Consider the following 17,397-nt stretch of genomic DNA (forward strand, 5'->3'; position numbering starts at 1 on the left):
TGTTTAGTGTGGTTCTATTTTTCTTCACATTTCTCCTGCTAATTACAACATTCTTTTTAACACTTCTTGCAGTGCTTGTTTGGTGCTAATGTATTCCCTTAGCCTTTTTTTTGTCTGGGAAGCTCTTTATTTGACCTTCTACTTTGAATGATATCCTTGCTGGGTAGAATAGCCTTGGATTCAGATCCTTGTTTTTCATGACCTTGATTACTTCATGCCATTCCCTTCTGGCCTGTAGTGTTTCTTGTGAGAAGTCAGCTGAGAGCCTTATGTGGTTTCTTTTGTAGGTAACCTGTTGCTTATGTCTTGCTACCTTTAGGATTCTCTCTTTGTCTTTATTTTTGGCATTTTGATTACTATGTGTCTTGGTGTGGGCCTCTTTGGGTTCTTCATACTTGGGGCTCTCTTGAACTTGAATGCCTCCTTCCTTCACCAAATTAGGGAACTTTTCTGTCACTATTTCTTTGAATATATTCTCTAACCCTTGCTCATTTTCTTCTTCTTTGGGGCCTCCTATGAAGTGAATGTTATTACGTTTCCAGTTGTCCCACAGTTCTCTTAAGGTGTCTTCCTGTTTTTTAATCGTTTTTTTTTTTTTTTTTTTTTTTTTGGTTTTCTGATTGGTTGACTTTTTCTACCCTATCTTCTATTTCACTGATCCGGTCCTCAGCTTCCTCTACTCTGCTTTTTAGACCTTCCAATATGTGTTTCACTTCTGATATGTCATTCTTCATTTCTTCTTGGTGGTTTTTAATTTCCAAGTGTTTGATTTTCAACATTTCTATGTCTTTACTCATGGTGCTCATGTCCTTACACATGCTGTTGAGCTTCCTGAAGATCATGGCTCTGAATTCTAGTTCTGTTAACTTGCTTAACTGCACCTCATTTATCTCATCTTCGGTAGAGGTCTCTTGTTCTTTCATTTGGCTTTTGTTTCTGTTTTTCACCATTTTGGCCATCACAATGTGCTTTGGAGTCTGCCAAATTTTCCCTGTGGGTGTTGGTATTCTTCTGTTTGTGGTTCCCTCTCCTGGGTTTGGATGAGGCAGGGAGGATCCACTTTAAACACCACTGTCAAGTCTTACCTTTCCTGGTTAGAATTGCTAGCCCAGGGAATGGTAGTTATCCTCTAGCTTTTTTGCCTAGAGGGTATTAGTAGAGGTCACCTGAAGAACCTTAGTTTCTGAGTTGACTGAAAAACTCCCTCAGGTGCTCAGCTGAGGGTGGGGTAGATGCTGTTTGATAATGGGCCTCAATTAGCATTTGAATGGCCACCAGGTGGTGTTGAATCTCCAAGGGAGGGGCCGCCGCCTCTCCCAAGGGCCCTGGGAAGGAGTAAGTTGACCACAGTATTGTGTGGCTGCACTCAACAAAAGCTCTGAGCACCCTCCAAATCCCGAGTGTCCCCACACAGTTCCAGTCCAGTCTGCCTTCCCTCTGCCAGAGCCCAAGGTGAGTGGCTGCTGCCAATTTAGCCTCTGTCTGGACTCTGCGTTGTGGAGCCACCTGGGACTTTTAACCTGAGGGCACTGCTCCCAGCTAGGGGCAGCCGAGGCTGCGGCACCAGCCGAGGGGGTAGCACCCAGCGGAGTTTGCAGGACTCAGCGAGGGCGGAGCACCCATACGAGGCCACAGGACCCAGCCTTGGTTGCGGGACCCAGCCCCAGCCACAGCAGCTTCCAGCCGAGGCAGCGGGACCCAGCTGATTGTGTAGCACCAGGCGAGGTCGCAGGACCCAGCCAAGGCGGCCGCTGATCTCAGCCGAGGCCACAGGACCCAGCCGAGAGCGCACCTTCCAGCTGAGCCCCTCGTCATAGCCGAGTACACTGGTCCCAGCCCAAGCCGCTGTGGACCGTGGGTTCTCGTCCCCCTCGCGCATCCTCGCAAGCCTACCAGGATTGAGTCAGTGTCCCTGGTTATGTGGTCCTCCAGGCTGCCTTTCTGTTGTTCCTTCCTGACGATTTGTCTTTATTTTCATTGTAATTCCAATTTGGTCGTGGGAGATGGTCTGTGTAGCTTCCATTCACTCAGCCACCATTTTTTCCCCTCTGTTTACCTTGTTTTTGTTTCTATTCATTTAGTCATGCATTACATCTAGTGTTTCTCTAATTCGGCTATGTTTCAGGTACTAGAGGCCAAATTCATCAGTGTTACTTCCTTGATGGTTTAACCCCCCCTTTATGTAATAGTTTCCTCCATTGAACTCCAGTTGTTGTAGATAGATAAATGTTTAACTACATGGTACTATCTCAGCCTTTCTCAGCTAGGGTTATTTGTCAGAACCAAAGAAGACTAAAAATTATTTGAGTAACTATTTTCTTAATTTTCTCAAGAATATATAATTACTATCATTCTATTTGTGTAAGATAAAAGTGATTTCATTCCATACAAAGAATGCTTTAGGGTAGTGGTTCTTAAACTGTATTTTTGGACCCAGACCCTTTCAGAGGTCCCAAAGGTCAAAATTCTTTTCTTAATTAATTCCCATGCTTTCACAAGTGTATTTTGGAGTTTTCCAGAGACTACATGGTATATATTAAAATAGATTGAATGCAGAAGCAGATATGAGAATCTAGTTATCTCTTATTAAACACAACATTAAAGATATTTGCAAAGATGTGAAACAGTGCTATTTTGTCACATTCTGTTATTTTGGAAAATATAGTTTTCATTAAAATATATTATCTATGCTAACATGTAATGGGTTATTTTGTTTGTAATTAGTAAGTCAGTCTGTACTTTGTAGTTCCAATATCTACTAATTTCAGTTACCACAATTAAATAATACTAGTCTCACAACATGGTTCCTATTAGAATTCTATTGTATGTTAACTGTAAGGAATTGCATGAAATAAAATTTTGCTGCTAGCTCTCTGTTCCGTGGATCACTATATGAATAAAAAATACAAGTCACAATCAGTGACCTATCACATTACTTCTTTCAAAGTCTGTCTAGGACTGGTCACAAAGCACCTGTTTTTAGTTCATGCACAGAAATCGAAGCCTGTAGCTGTGTTTCATTCTTATCTCCTGGTGATAAACCCACATGTTTTATGAAAATGATTTATTGAGAGTGAATTGGCCAACAAAGATAAAAATATGTCAAAGAAATGGAGAGTGATAATGCTAGAATTGACATTTTAATCAGACACAAATGGAGTTATGGAAGAAATAGTTGATCGTGGGAATGTCAACACTGCTTCTGTTGAAGAGAATTTGGATATATAGCCAGAGAAACTTATTGAAGGCAAACATATAGATATGAATGAGTCAAGTGGTTGTGATAAAAGGATGAAGATGTCCCAGAAGAAATGACATTGGCAAACCACTTCACATTATAGGGCTTCTGAGAGATTTTCATAGCTTTGAAAGTGGAAAGGATAGAATATTAGAAACTGATTTAAATTTAGAAGGGAATATGACAATTTGCCAAAGAATAGAAAATACGCTCATTCCATATTTTAAGTTAAACAATGAGAAGAAGGCAAGCACTGTTCAAACTACCCTTTATTTTTTATTTTTTATTAGTTTCAAGTGTACAGCATAGTGTTCAAACTGCTCTTGATAAGTTTTTTTCAAAGGAGAAACTTTCTCTCCGGACCGCAGGCCGGCGCTCTAACCGCTGAGCCAAACTGGCCAGGGCGGAGAAACTTTCTCAATGTTTTAAATTCGTGTACTAAATGTTTTACTATTTTTTCATTTTGCTATACATCATAACTGGCAATGACAATGTTAAGGTTTTAACAAAAATTTGTAAAGATCACAATTATAATTCTTTCCATTAATTATTATAATCACTTCATAATTTCAGCTTGCATAGTCATTTCAAAGGTTTTTATTTCTTTATTTTTTGTTTTTAGAGAGAGAGGAAGGGAGAGGGAGAGAGAGATAGAGACATTGATGAGGGAGACCATCGATTGGCCTCCTCCTGCATGCCCCCCACTGGGTATTGGGCCCACAACCTGGTCATGTGCTTTGACCACGAATTGAACCCAGTGACCTCTGGGTGCATGGGTTGACACTTAACCACTGAGCCACACCAGCTGGGCTTGCATAGTCATTTTTATGGTTTGGCCCTACTGTGCAGATTGAGGGCTACCTGACTTTAAAATTATTCTCAGCTTAATTTCTAATATATATAATATGATTTCTAATATATATGCATATAAACAAATCTCTTTATATTTTTCTTTATACTTGTCTCCTATATTTTATGCCCTGATTAAAAAGCATCACACATGAACCTAAAACCTAGGAAATGGTGTGTATTCCTTTATCTCCCTCATAGTTTACATTTCTAATCATTCAACAACTCTCATAGTCATTTTCTTCTCTTTATTCCCCCAGATTGTCTTTACTTAGGCACTCATCTATCACTCTTTATAGGGTATGACTATAAAGGGACTGCATGGGGTGACAGAACTGTTCTGTATACTGACTTTGATGGTGGTAACACAAAGTATACATGTTAAAAAAATCATGAACTTTTTTTTTTTTTGTCTTAGCATGTAAATGTTTCTTTCAAAATAGGACTTACAAATAAATCAAGTACTGAATACAATGTTCATGGCATTGACCTGTGTACCAAGGGAGATATAAACATACAGAAGATACCTTTTTGCCCTGAAGGAATTTATATTTTAATAAGGTAAAGATAGCAGAAATAATAGCAATAAGATAAATTGTAGTTGTTTCTTTTTTTTTTTTATCCTCACCCGAGGACATTTTTCCATTTTTTGTACAGACAGAGTGGGAGGGAGAGAGAGGAAGAGAGAGAGTGAGAAACATCGATGTGAAAGGGACACATCGAGTGGCTGCCACCCGCTCGACCAACCAGGGCCGGGGACAAACTGCAACCAAGGTACATGCCCTTAGCGGGAACCGAACCCGGGTCTCTCCGGACCGCAGGCGGGCGCTCTAACCGCTGAGCCAAACCGGCCAGGGCAAATTGTAGTTGTTTCTTAAGGGAGATACAAACAGACTAGTTTGTACTAGGAATATGTAGGAGGATAATCCTTCACTGAAGAGATGGCATTTGAGTTGAGTCTTGGAAAATTGTTGATTTTTGGCAGTGAAAAATAGAGACAAAGAACATTCTGATGAGAAGGAAAAATATAGCACACTTTGCATATTTTTAAGTTTTCTTGTTTACAGTTTATAAAAACTTTGGACCTGTACATCATGAACACTCATCCAATTTTATTAAATTTTGTGCTTCAAAACTCAAAAGCATTTTGGTCTGACGCTCACATTTCTTACAAGAAGTAGTATGGCTTTGGAGTATTTTGGAGTTAATAATTTAGGTCATTTTTTTATTCTGATTTTAATGGCTGTAAGGACAGCAAGCTATTCCTAAGTCTTAGTATACAAATAGTAAATATATAAATTAAAAGCCTGATATTTCTGTAAAATTTTCTGTTGACGCAGTGAATTTGAATAGAGGGAGTTTTCAAAATATATAATCTTATAAAATATTTTTATAGTACTTTCCCAAATTACTTTCCTCCCATTTTTTCTACTTGGGTAAAAGAATCAACTCTGCTTAAAAATAATAATAATCTCCCCCCCCCCCCTTTTTTTTCATAGATTTTCTGTGAAGACCCTGATTGATCGGTCCTGCTTTGAGACAATTGATGATTCTTCTCCTGAATTTAACAATTTTGCAGCTATTTTGGAACAGATTCTAAGTCACCGGCTAAAAGGTAATAGCACTAGTATGTTATTTATCTCCCAAAGCTCTCTTTCTAATAAGCTTGAAATTTTAGAAATGATACAGTCTGATATGATTTTGATAGCAGCCATGCTGAATCATGAGAAACATAAAAGTGATTTTAGAATGCAAAATCCCTTGGCCTACTCTCCTGGAAGAGAATCTCTGTTCTCGGATTTATACTTATTTCCAGGATGGATTAAAAATATCGAGTGTATACTTTGAAACTTTTATTTATAGTCATAGTAAACTCTGATCTATTAGATTTTTTTATTAGAAAAAGAACATATATGCAACAAAACAAGTCAGTATAAGAATTTATAAGAAAAGGGTTAAGCCCTGGGCGGTTTGGCTCAGCAGTTAGAGTGTTGGCCTGCGGGTCCAGAGAGACCAGGGTTCGGTTCCCGCTAAGGGCCTGTACCTTGGTTGCAGTTTGTCCCTGGCCCTGGTTGGGTGGTACGGGTGGCGGCCACTTGTTGTGTACCTTTCATGTTGATATTTCTCTCTCTCTCTCCCTCTCTTGCTCTTACTCTGTCTGAACAAAAAATTGAGGAATGTCCTCAGGTGAGGATTAAAAACAAATAAAAAAAATAAAATAAAAAATAAATAAAACAAAGGGTCAAATACTATCCCAGCCTGTTAGCTCTCCACTACCAACTTCAGATCTTAATAGAATGTGTAACTTCCATAAATTTACTGTAGTAAAGATTATTTTAATACATTGTTTTGCTCTTCTTTTGTTGTAAAATATGTATAATGAATGTACAGAAAAGTACTTACAATATATGGGTTGATTATGGAAATAATTCCTATTCCCCTATACCCCCACTCTGAGATACTCTCACATGATCACAACCTTATCCCTTCCCCCAAGTAACCATTATCCTGATTTGGAAAATAATCATTTCCTTACCCTTGTGTGGTTCCAGAACTCCTTTTCCTGTATGGTTCCATAATGAAGTTGGGATATTTACATACATGTTCATGAATGAGATTGGCTTATAATTTTTTTCATTCTGTCTTTGTTGGGTTTTGATATCAAAGTTATGCATAAAATGAGTTGAGTGTTTCCTCTTTGTGTTTTGGATGAGTTTGTATAAGAAATAATCTGTTACTGGAAGTTTAGCAGAATTTTCTGGTAGAGCCTCTAGGGCTTTAAATTTTCTTTACAGGTATAATTTTTACTATCATTTAAAAATTACTTATTCAAGTTCTTTAATGTCATAAGACTATTCAGGTTTGAAAAATTATAATTTTATAAAAAATAGGTTGTTTATAAATTATGTTCTTTTAACCTATCAATTACCAACACAGTGGTGTATTAAAATCTCTTTCTGAGATTGTGAATTTCTCTATTTCTCGTTATAGGTCTGTAAATATTTTCTTTGTTTTTGAGACCATGTTCTTAAGCACACATAAATTTAACTGTATTAAGAATCTCTGATAAGCCATGAGCATGGTCCCATGGACTGGGAGGTCCTGGTTTGATTACTGGTCAGGACACATGCCTGTGTTGTGGGCTTGATCCCTCGTAGGGGGCATGCAACAGGCAGCTGATAGATGTTTCTCACTCATATTAATGTTTCTATCTCTTCTTTCCTCTCTCTCTAAAAAATCAATAAAAACACATTTAAAAAAAGATTCCCTGATAAATTGAAAAACTTTAATCATTGTAAAGTGACCCTTTTTTACTTTTTTTGGTATTAAAGTTTGTCTGCTCTTCACATAAATAAGTCAACATTTTGTGTGTTTAATACACAAAATAATGAGTGTATTAATTGCCACATGTAAGGAGCAGAGTCACTTTCTATAAGTAATTAAATTGTAAGAGCTTAAAATAAAAGGTAGCCTGTCTCTAAAGGTTACTAGATGATATTTCAATAAATTTACAAAGAAGAATCTAGGCAATACATTTGTTTGCTTAATCTCTACTTCATTAAACTTTAGAATCTTTGAAAATTATTTAGCAGTAAGTAGGCTAAAAAGAACTATGTAAAAGAGATGCTGCACTTGGTTTTCTTAAAATAAATCAGTAAATACATTTACATCAGAAACATAAATCTCAAAATTTAAAAGGGAAGATGGTTCTATATCTTTTCATAATTATAAAAAAATATATATTTTTGTTAATCTTCACTGAAGGATATTTTCTCCATTGATTTTTAGAGAGAGGGAAAGGGAGGAAGAGAGGGGAGAGGGGAGAGGGAGAGAGAGAGAGAGAGAGAGAGAGAACAATGTGAGTGAGAGAGACATTGATTAGTTGCCTCCCACATGCACCCGACTGGGCCAGGGATCAAACCTGCAACCCAGGTATGTGCCCTTGACCAAGAATCGAACCTGTCACCCTCTGGTACGAGGGCCAATGCTCTAAGCACTGAGCAATTCTGGCCAGGGCAGAATTATAAAATATTTTTAATTAAAAATATAGATCTATAAAATATAGCTGATAATATCAAGACATTATGTAGAATAAATTTTAGTAATAATAATTTATCACATTAATTTTGTAATCAAGTCTTCCTAAAGGAAACTTGATCATTAGATATTTTCACTTAAATTTTTATTATCTTTACAATCTTAATGGTATAGTTTCAAATCAGTAATCTGTTTTGGTAATATAATTTATGAGAATCTCAAATTTAATCCAAAGGTTAATTCCATTCTGTGTTTTTTGATGCTAAAAGCAACAAATTTTACTATGTCTTTATTAAATCACAGTTTAGCAGTCCTATGGGCTTATAAAAAAAGGGTTCAATTTAATTACAAGGGGAAACAAAATCTAAATTTAGTTAGCCCTTTGTAGTTTAAAATGGGGTCCATATAATAACTAATGCTTTTTCTGTTTAGAAGTTGGTTAATTTGCATTTAAAAATGGTTATCTTTTTCTCATGTTTGCTGTGCTGTGTTTCTTAAATTTTCTGCCATTAATATGTTACCTTTTATTAAAAAGTAAGGTTTTATAAAAGCAAAGGATATGAGAGTATTTTGAGATACTGCCATCATTTCTATATTGTATGGTGATTATCTTTTTATGTTTTATTTTTAAGTTTACAAATAATACCTGACTAAAATACACATAAATATAGTAGGGCTTGATGTTTCTAGTGTTCACATTTGTTTTTTTAATCAGAAGACCTTAGTTCCTGTGATACACCATTTAACATATGATTCACTCACAAAATAAATAAACAACCATCAACAGAATATAGGTAGGCCATGTTGAGCTATCCATGAGTGTTCTGATAGGCTCTCTGCCACATATATGGACTCCTTCTGCACACCTGCTTGCCATTTTCTGAATCATGCTTCAGCAAAATATAGGTCATAGACCCTTAGAATTATTTCTAATGGTGAATGTTATTTCTGAACTGCTATGTTGAAAGTAGAATCTCTGGTTGATTTATGGATAAGAATTCTACTGTTATGATCTAAGGCATTAAGAAAGATGATATGAGATGTGTATTAATTTTTTAAGATAGGTAAGATTAATAATTCAAAACTTAAAAAAATAATTTCCTGTAGGGTTGGGGGACAGGAGAGTGAGTGGAGGGATTGAGCAAAAAAGGAGAAAAAGGAGAGAAAACACTCCTGGACAAGGACAACACTGTGGTGATTAATGGGGGAAGAAGGGGAATGGGAGGAGGTGGAGGAGGTTATAGGGTGGGGGGATAAATGGTGATGGACAGAGACTGACTTGGGGTGGTGAACACACAGTACAATGTAAAGGTGATGTATTGTAGAATTGTGCACCTGAAACTTGTATAATTTTGTTAACCAGTGTCACCCCAATAAATTTAGTAAAAATAAATGCTTTGGATTAAGATTTATCAAAATAAATAAAAGAATATAAAAAAATAAAAACATTTTCTGTAGGTCAACTATTGTCATTGTTAATATAGATATGAATCATAAAATGATCTATTACTTTTAAGAGAATGTATTTTAAAGATTCAAGGGAGGAGGGTGTCAGTGGGGAAAAAGGGAGAAACAACTGTAACAAAAATAAATTAATAAAAAAAAATAAAATGCAAAAAAAAGATTCAAGTGTGTAGAAATTTCCATATATTATTTCCTATTTTTTAGCATTCTAATATGTAGCAAATTGCTCTTATTTATGGATAAATTACATGATTACTTTTGGAGAAGATAGTACACTGTGTTCACTTAAAATTTAGTTGTATAACAATAATTTTTCCAAGTACAAATTTAAGATATATAACTTGATGGGTTTGTAAGATTTACTTTTCTTCAGCTAGTTTTTATTTCTGAAAGCAAAGGGCACTTAGTTTAATTAATATTTTTTTCCCAAAGAAAGATAAAATCTAGGTACAATATAGGCTATGCTGACACAGATAAAGTGGAGAGCTGACATAGTTATCTGTTTCACCCTTAAAGCCCTATTATTGAAGGAAAGGAGGCTTTTAAAATGACATACAGTAATCTTGTTTGCAGTAATCTTGCAATAAGGTGATATTCTTACTTTTGTGGAATATAGTTGAGAACTAGGAATTAATCACAGAATATAGAATTCAAATAATTCAGGTAATCAGTTTGTTAATTTAAAAAAATTTCAATTATAGTTTACATTTTATATTCTGTATTAATTTCAGATGTACAGCATAGTGGTTAGACAATCATGTACTTTACAAAGTGTTCTCCCTGATATTTCCAGTACCTACCTGGCCTAATATATAGTTATTACAATATTACTGACTATATTTCTTGTGCTGTAATTTACATCTCTGTGACTCTTCTGTGGCAATCAATTTGTACTTCTTAATCCCTTCACTTTTTTCACCCAGTCCCCCAAAACTCCCTTCCCTCTGACAACCATCATCTGTTTACTATGTCTATGAGTCTGTTTCTGTTTTGTTTGTTTGTTTATTCTGTTCTTTAGATTCTACATATAAGTGAAATCATATGGCATTTTTCTTCTTCTGTCTGACTTATTTCACTAGCATAATACCCTGTAGGTCCATCTGTGCCGTCACAAAAGGTAAGATTTCTCTACTGTTTATGGCTGAGTAGTATTCCATTGTGTATATGTACCACAGCCCTCTTTTATCCTCTCATCTATTGATGGGCACTTGGGTTGCTCCATTACTTGGCTATTGTTAATAATGTTGCAATGAACATGGGGGTACATATATTCTTACAATGTGTTTTGGGTTTCTTTTTTTTTCTATCCTCACCCGAGGACATTTTTCCATTCTTTGTTCAGACAGAGCGGGAGGGAGAGAGAGGAAGAGAGAGAGAGAGAGAGAAACATCGATGTGAAGGGACACATCGAGTGGTTGCCACCCGCACGACCAACCAGGGCCGGGGACAAACTGCAACCGAGGTACGTGCCCCTAGCGGGAACCGAACCCGGGGTCTCTCCGTACCGCAGGCCGACGCTCCAACCGCTGAGCCAAACCGGCCAGGGCTGTTTTGGGTTTCTTTGGGTATATTCCCAGAAGTGGAATTGCTGGATCATAAGGCAGTTCCATTTTTCATTTATTGAGGAGCCTTCATACTTGCTCCATTCCTACCAGTAGTGCACTTTTTTCTACATCCTCACCAAAGCTTGTTGTTTATGGATTATTATTGATGATAGGCATTCTTACAGGTTTGAGTTGCTATCATGGGGTTTTGATTTGCATTTTGTTGAAGATTAGTGATGATGAGCAACTTTTAATATGTCTATTGGCCATCTAGATGTCTTCTTTGGAAAAGTGTCTGTTTAGGTCTTTGTACCACTTTTTAATTGGGTTGTTTGTTTTTCTGTTGTTGAGTTGTATGAATTTTTAAAATAAAATTCATAGTTAATTTTGGATACTAACGCCTTATGGGATGTATCATTGGTGAATAGCTTCATGCATTCAATAAGTTTTCATTTTGTTGATATTTTCCCTTGTTGTGGAAAAACTTTTTAGTTTTCCCATTTGTTTATTTTTTCTTTAGTTTCCCTTGCCTAAAAATATACATCAGAAAAAATATTGCTAAGAGAAATGTCTGAGATTTTACTACCTGTATTTTCTTCTAGGAGTTTTATGGTTTTAGGTCTTATATTTAAGTCTTTAATCCATTTTGAGTTTATTCTTGTATATGGTGTAAGAAGGCAGTATGGTTTCATTTTTTGAACTTTAAAGCATAATTTTTCTCTTGACTCCACTTCTGCCTGTTCTGCTAAAGGCCAACATAAATGCTGAGTATGTAAGTGGGATGTGTTGTTGAAGCAAGGTGAGGAAATCAGCCATTTTACCTCCTCAGCAGCAATTGCACCTCCCCACTCCTGCGCCCCTCCCCCACTTTCTAGAACCCCACAGGTAGTGCCATAGATAACAGATTAAAAATTACTACTTCACTTCTCTAGTCTCTCTCCTGCTAAAGCAATTGACTTAATGATATTTCTAACTGGTGGATATGCAGTCATTGTGTTAATAATTCTGATATGTTTGAACTTAAGATAGCTAAATAGTCCACATTTTTGTGCATTTGAGATTGGTAGAAAATTCTGTGTGTATGAAGCCAAACTATCTGACTGTGCTTTCTGTCACTTTTGAAAAATGTGAGGCTAATAAATATTAAAATATTGCTATTACACAACCCTTTATCTTCAGTCCCCACCCCCTTTTTTCTTTTAAGTAAGGTATCCCTAGTTCCTTCAGTCTTCTGGAACCACCATAATCTTAAATATCCTTCTGGTTTACCACTGGTTTGTTAGTATTGCTCTTAAAATCTGGTACATAGAGCTGAGTAAAGTGCTTCAAATAGGTCAACCTTTGTATTAGTCAGAATTTAAGATTATATGTTGACATTTGATCCTATTCACTCTTTTGGTTCTTATTGAAATTTAGACCAAGTAAAATCCCAAGGCTGTTTAAAAATTGAACTATTATCTATGCTGTTTTATATTTTCTCTAAATTAGTCACCTGAGTTCATGTTTAATAGGAATAAAGGCAGCATTATTTCCTTTATCATCCACTCTTTAAAGATGGAAGAGGTGGTTAAATTTAGCCCTGGCTGGTTTGGCTCAGCAGTTGGAGCATCGGACTGTGGTCCAGAGAGACCTGGGTTCCCACAGTGGGTATGTACTTTGGTTGTGGTTTGTCCTTGGCCCTGGTTGGGTTGTGTGGGTGGCAGCCACTCGGTGTGTCCCTTTTGCATCGATGTTTTTCTCTCTCTCTCTCTCTTCCTCTCTCCCTCCCACTCTATCTGAATAAAAAATGGAAAAATGTCCTTGAGTGAGGATAAAAAAAAAGAAACTTAGGAGGACTTCTACTTGCAGAAAGATGAAATGGACATACCTTTCCCTGCTTCTCCCACTGAGTATAACCAAAACTGCTGGACATTATATATATGAAGACTGAAAACTTTAGACAGTATCTGCTCTATTTTAGTCAAATACAACAGTAAAACTAAGGCCAGAAAGGCTAAATGGGGAACTTAGTGTCCCAGTACTACCATCAGAGTGGTTTCAGAGAAGGCCAACTAGACAGCTAGGACTTCTTCCCTCCTGAATGGTTGTGAGCCTTCTCTCTCACCTACCCCCACATTCTAGACTTTCATCTCCACCCAGCAATAATGAGGTGCTGCTTCCCTGCTACTCTGAAGTATATCAGAGGAGGCCTGATAGAGAGTTAACGTTTTTCATCATCACCCAGCAGTTATGAGGCTACCTCCAGTGCACTGTCAGTGGAGACTTTTTGGAAAGCCTAGACTCCCACCTCCACCCATTAATAATGAGGAACCCCCCCTCAGGTGTTATTGGAGGCCAACTGGGAAACTTGGACTTCTCCCTCCACTTGACAGTAACGAGGTGGTACAACTCACCCCACCCTACCCCTTTCCCTGATGGAGCAGTGTTACAGAAAGCCAGTTCAAACAGCAGGTTTAAATGAGATATCCAGAGTCTTATAATATGAACATGAACAGGTTTCATACGAAGATCACTTGTCATGGCAAAACCAGGATGACAAAAGATGTCAACACTGAGATGATGGAGGTGTTTGAATTACTGACAAAGGTAATAAATTAGTTGTGATAAAAATACTTCAATGAACAATTGCAACATGCTTGAAACAAATGAAAAAAATAGAAAACTTCAGCAAATAACTAGAAGGTATAAAGAAGAAGCAAATGGAAATTTTGATGCTGGAAAAAAAAACACCCCAAAATAAAAAGCTCCAATGAATGGTCTCAACAGGAAAATGGAGGCGAGAAAAAAAGAAAGAAAAAAAGAACCCATAAACTGGAATAACAGAACAATAGAAATTTCATAATCTAAATAACAGAGACTAAAAATAATGTAAAATTAGAAAATAGACTAAAAATTAAAAAAACCAACGGAACCTTAAAGACCTTTGGGACTATAACAAAAGATCTAACATTTCAGTCATCAGAGATCTCTAAGAGGAGTAAAAGGAAGGGACTGAAAACGTACTCAAGAAGTAATGGCTGAACATTTCCAAAATTTGGCAAAAAAACAACAACAACAAAAAAACCCCCATAAACATACAGATTCAAGAAGCTGAATGTATAACAGATAAAAAAACAAAAACAAAACTAAACAAAACAACAACAAAAAAACCACCATGCTAAGGCACATCATAATTAAACCTTTGAGAAATAAAGACAATGAACAAATATTGAAAGTAGCCAGAGTAAAACAGCACCTTGTCTATAAGGGAAAAAAAAACTTGAATGATAGCAGATTTTTCATCAGAAACTAGAAGAACTTCTTTTACGTGCTGAAAGAATCTTACATCCACCAGAATTATTCTTTAGTAATGAAGGGAAAATCTAGACACTCTCAGATGTAGGCTAACTAAGGGAAATTGTTGCCAGCAGTCATGGATGGCTAAAACCTTCTTTGAGCATAAAGGAGATGATAAAAGAAGGAACTTTTGGAAAGAATAAAGAACATGGTAATAACAAAGTTTTCCTGGATCATGGTAGTTGGAAGGACAGGCCTGATAGCACCTTACAGGCTAAGATAATTATAAAGTACTTTTAAACAAGTATCTTTTGGAGAGAGAAAAATGACAGCAGATCAAATGGAAGCTATACTGACCTCCTCCCAGGACTAAACTGGAATTACAACTAAAATATAGAAAAATCAGCCGGAATAACCAGCTAGAGAGAACCCTTATAATTAAGGATGTAAAGAGGAGCCTACATTGAGTCTGGTAGGAATTGCAGAGGCATGAGAGGGCTGGCTGGACTCCTGCAGGCAGCTGCTAAAGTTCCCAAGGGATATCTCAGCTGTGGGGGGTTCTCCCTGAGAAGTCTTGGATCTAAACCCAAGCTGGGTACCCCAGCCCAGAGTGGTGGAACTGGAAAAGGTTCCCACATAACACCTGCCTGTGAAAAGCACCAGAGGATCTGTCTGGCATGGAGAGACGGCTGGAAACATGGGCACCCTGTAGAAGGGCCAGTGCACTAAATCATCTGTAGCCACTCACCTTGAGCTCCAGCAGAGAAAGAGAGCTGAGTAGATTAGAGCTGTGTGAGGAGAATCTGGGATTTTGGCTCTGGGGAGTAAGCTGGGAAGGCAGACACGAGGAACCCTATGTTGAGTAATTCCTCCAAGCTTCAGAAGCCATCTTTTCTAGGCAGAGTGTTTCCATCAAAGCAGCTTTAACCTGGGGAGAAACAATCCCCCACCAATTGGAATTTCTTTCACCCTGCCTGCTGGGTGGAGTTTATGTCTAGGAGAGACCAATAGCCTGAGGTGCATTAAATGACTGAGATTACCAGCCAGCCTGTAGGCAGAGACTGATATCTGGGTACTTTGAATCTTTGCTGGGCCTGAGATTGGACTTTGCCCCTGGAGAGTAAAACCAGACCTTAGTGGTCAGCTTGGTTTGGTCCATACACAGGCAGCCTCATCAGAGGAAGTCACAAACTGTGGATCATTGATATCCACAGGGAGATTTGGGCAGACTCCAAACCCTGATGAGGTGAATAGCACTTCACATAAGAAACTACACAGCAGCCTTCTTGCTGTATTAGGGGTTGAGTATCACTTTCAGCCATCCAGAGGGTCAAGTCTATGTACGAATGGGCCAATAGCAATTAAGACTCCAGGAGGGCCCACGCAAAGCAAATGAATCCAGGTCTGGTGATCTGGGAGACTGCACCTTAAGTTCCCACCCGTAACCTACAGCATAAGATCACCCTACCCAGACTGAGAGTCACAGCAGATCTACCGAATATATAGAAACAAACTCAGACAGGCAGCCAAAATGGTGAACAAAGAAACAAACTCCAAATGAAAGACCAAGAGAATTCTCCATAAGAAGAGCTAAATGAAATGGAGATAAACTATCAGATAAAGAGTTCAGAGTAATGATTATAAGGATGCTCAAATGTGGAAAGATATAGAAACAATGAAAAATGACCAATGAAAAATCAAGAATGACATAGCAGAAATAAAGAACACATTTGAAGGAAAATCCAGCAGATAAGAAGAGGCCAAGGATCAGATCAGTGCATTAGAAGACAGGGTAGAAAAAAAAATCAATCAATAAGAGATACAAAAAGAAATAACATTTAAAAAACAGGAGGACAGTTTAAGAGAGCTGTGAGACATTATGAAGCATAACAACATCCACATCATAGCAGTACCAGAAGAAGAAGAAAGTAAGCATGGGTTGGAGAACCTGTTTGAAGAAATAGTGGCAGAAAACTATTCTAACTCAGTGAAGGAAAAAGGCATACAAGGTCAGGAAGCACAGAGAGTCCCAAGCAAGAAGAACCCAAAGAGACCTACACCAAGACACATCATAACTAAATTGCCAAAAATTAAAGACAAAGAGAGAATCTTAAAGGCAACAAGAGAAAAGGAACAGGTTACCTACAAAGGAACTCTCATAAGACTGTCTGATTTCTCAACAGAAACACTACAAGGCCAGAAGGAAATGTCATGAAATATTTAAGGCAATGAAGAACAAGGACCTGTAACCAAGACTACTGTATCTGGCGAGGTTATTATTCAAAATAGAAGGTGAAATAAAGAGCTTCTGAGAAAAAGGGGACTGCTGTAATAATAATAAGAGAGAGAAAGAAACAGGCATAATGAGTAAAAATGGCAACTATTATCAGTAATAACCTTAAATGTAAATGGATTAAATGTTCTAATCAAAAGACAAAGTGGGGCTGAATGGATAAGAAAGCATGACCCATATATATGCTCTCTACAAGGGACCCACTTCAGAACAAAAGACTCAGACCTATGTAGATATGTCTTTATATTATATGTAATATCACATATAGGGAGGATAATGTTTAATCACTATGTGCTATATTAGTATTTATGTAATATATATATTACAGTATATATAATGTAATACACACACACACTTTTTTCTGTTTCTCTCTTTGCATAGATTCACTCATTCCCATCCTCTATCCTTGGCTTTTAATTACATTTTATTCCTGTATTTAGAAGGTTCTTTTATATTTGAGCATGAAGTTTACTCCTGGTTATTACCCATTGAAGCTGTTATTTCCGTAATCATTTAATTTTCCAGTTCAGGTGCATCCTTTCTTCTGTTTCTTTTTTGTTCCCTTCTATTCACCAGTTATTTTAAAAAATTATTTATTGAATTTTAGAGAGAGATGAAGGGAGAGGGGGAGAGAGGCAGAAACATTGATGAGAGAGAAACACGGATTGGCTGCCTCCTGCACACCCCCTACTGGG

General features: G+C 37.2%; 1 protein-coding gene across 1 annotated transcript in view; it reads left to right on the forward strand.

The window, feature by feature from the left end:
• The window catches only part of RUNDC3B (RUN domain containing 3B), a 128,185-nt gene that overhangs the window by 38,136 nt on the left and 72,652 nt on the right, over positions 1-17,397 (forward strand). Inside the window, exon 2 of the mRNA XM_036246939.1 lies at positions 5,587-5,702. Within this exon, the coding sequence (XP_036102832.1) occupies positions 5,587-5,702 (116 nt within the window). The remainder of the gene's footprint in view (positions 1-5,586; positions 5,703-17,397) is intronic.

Source organism: Molossus molossus, unplaced genomic scaffold (assembly GCF_014108415.1).
Source record: "Molossus molossus isolate mMolMol1 unplaced genomic scaffold, mMolMol1.p scaffold_m16_p_7, whole genome shotgun sequence".
NCBI lineage: Eukaryota > Metazoa > Chordata > Mammalia > Chiroptera > Molossidae > Molossus > Molossus molossus.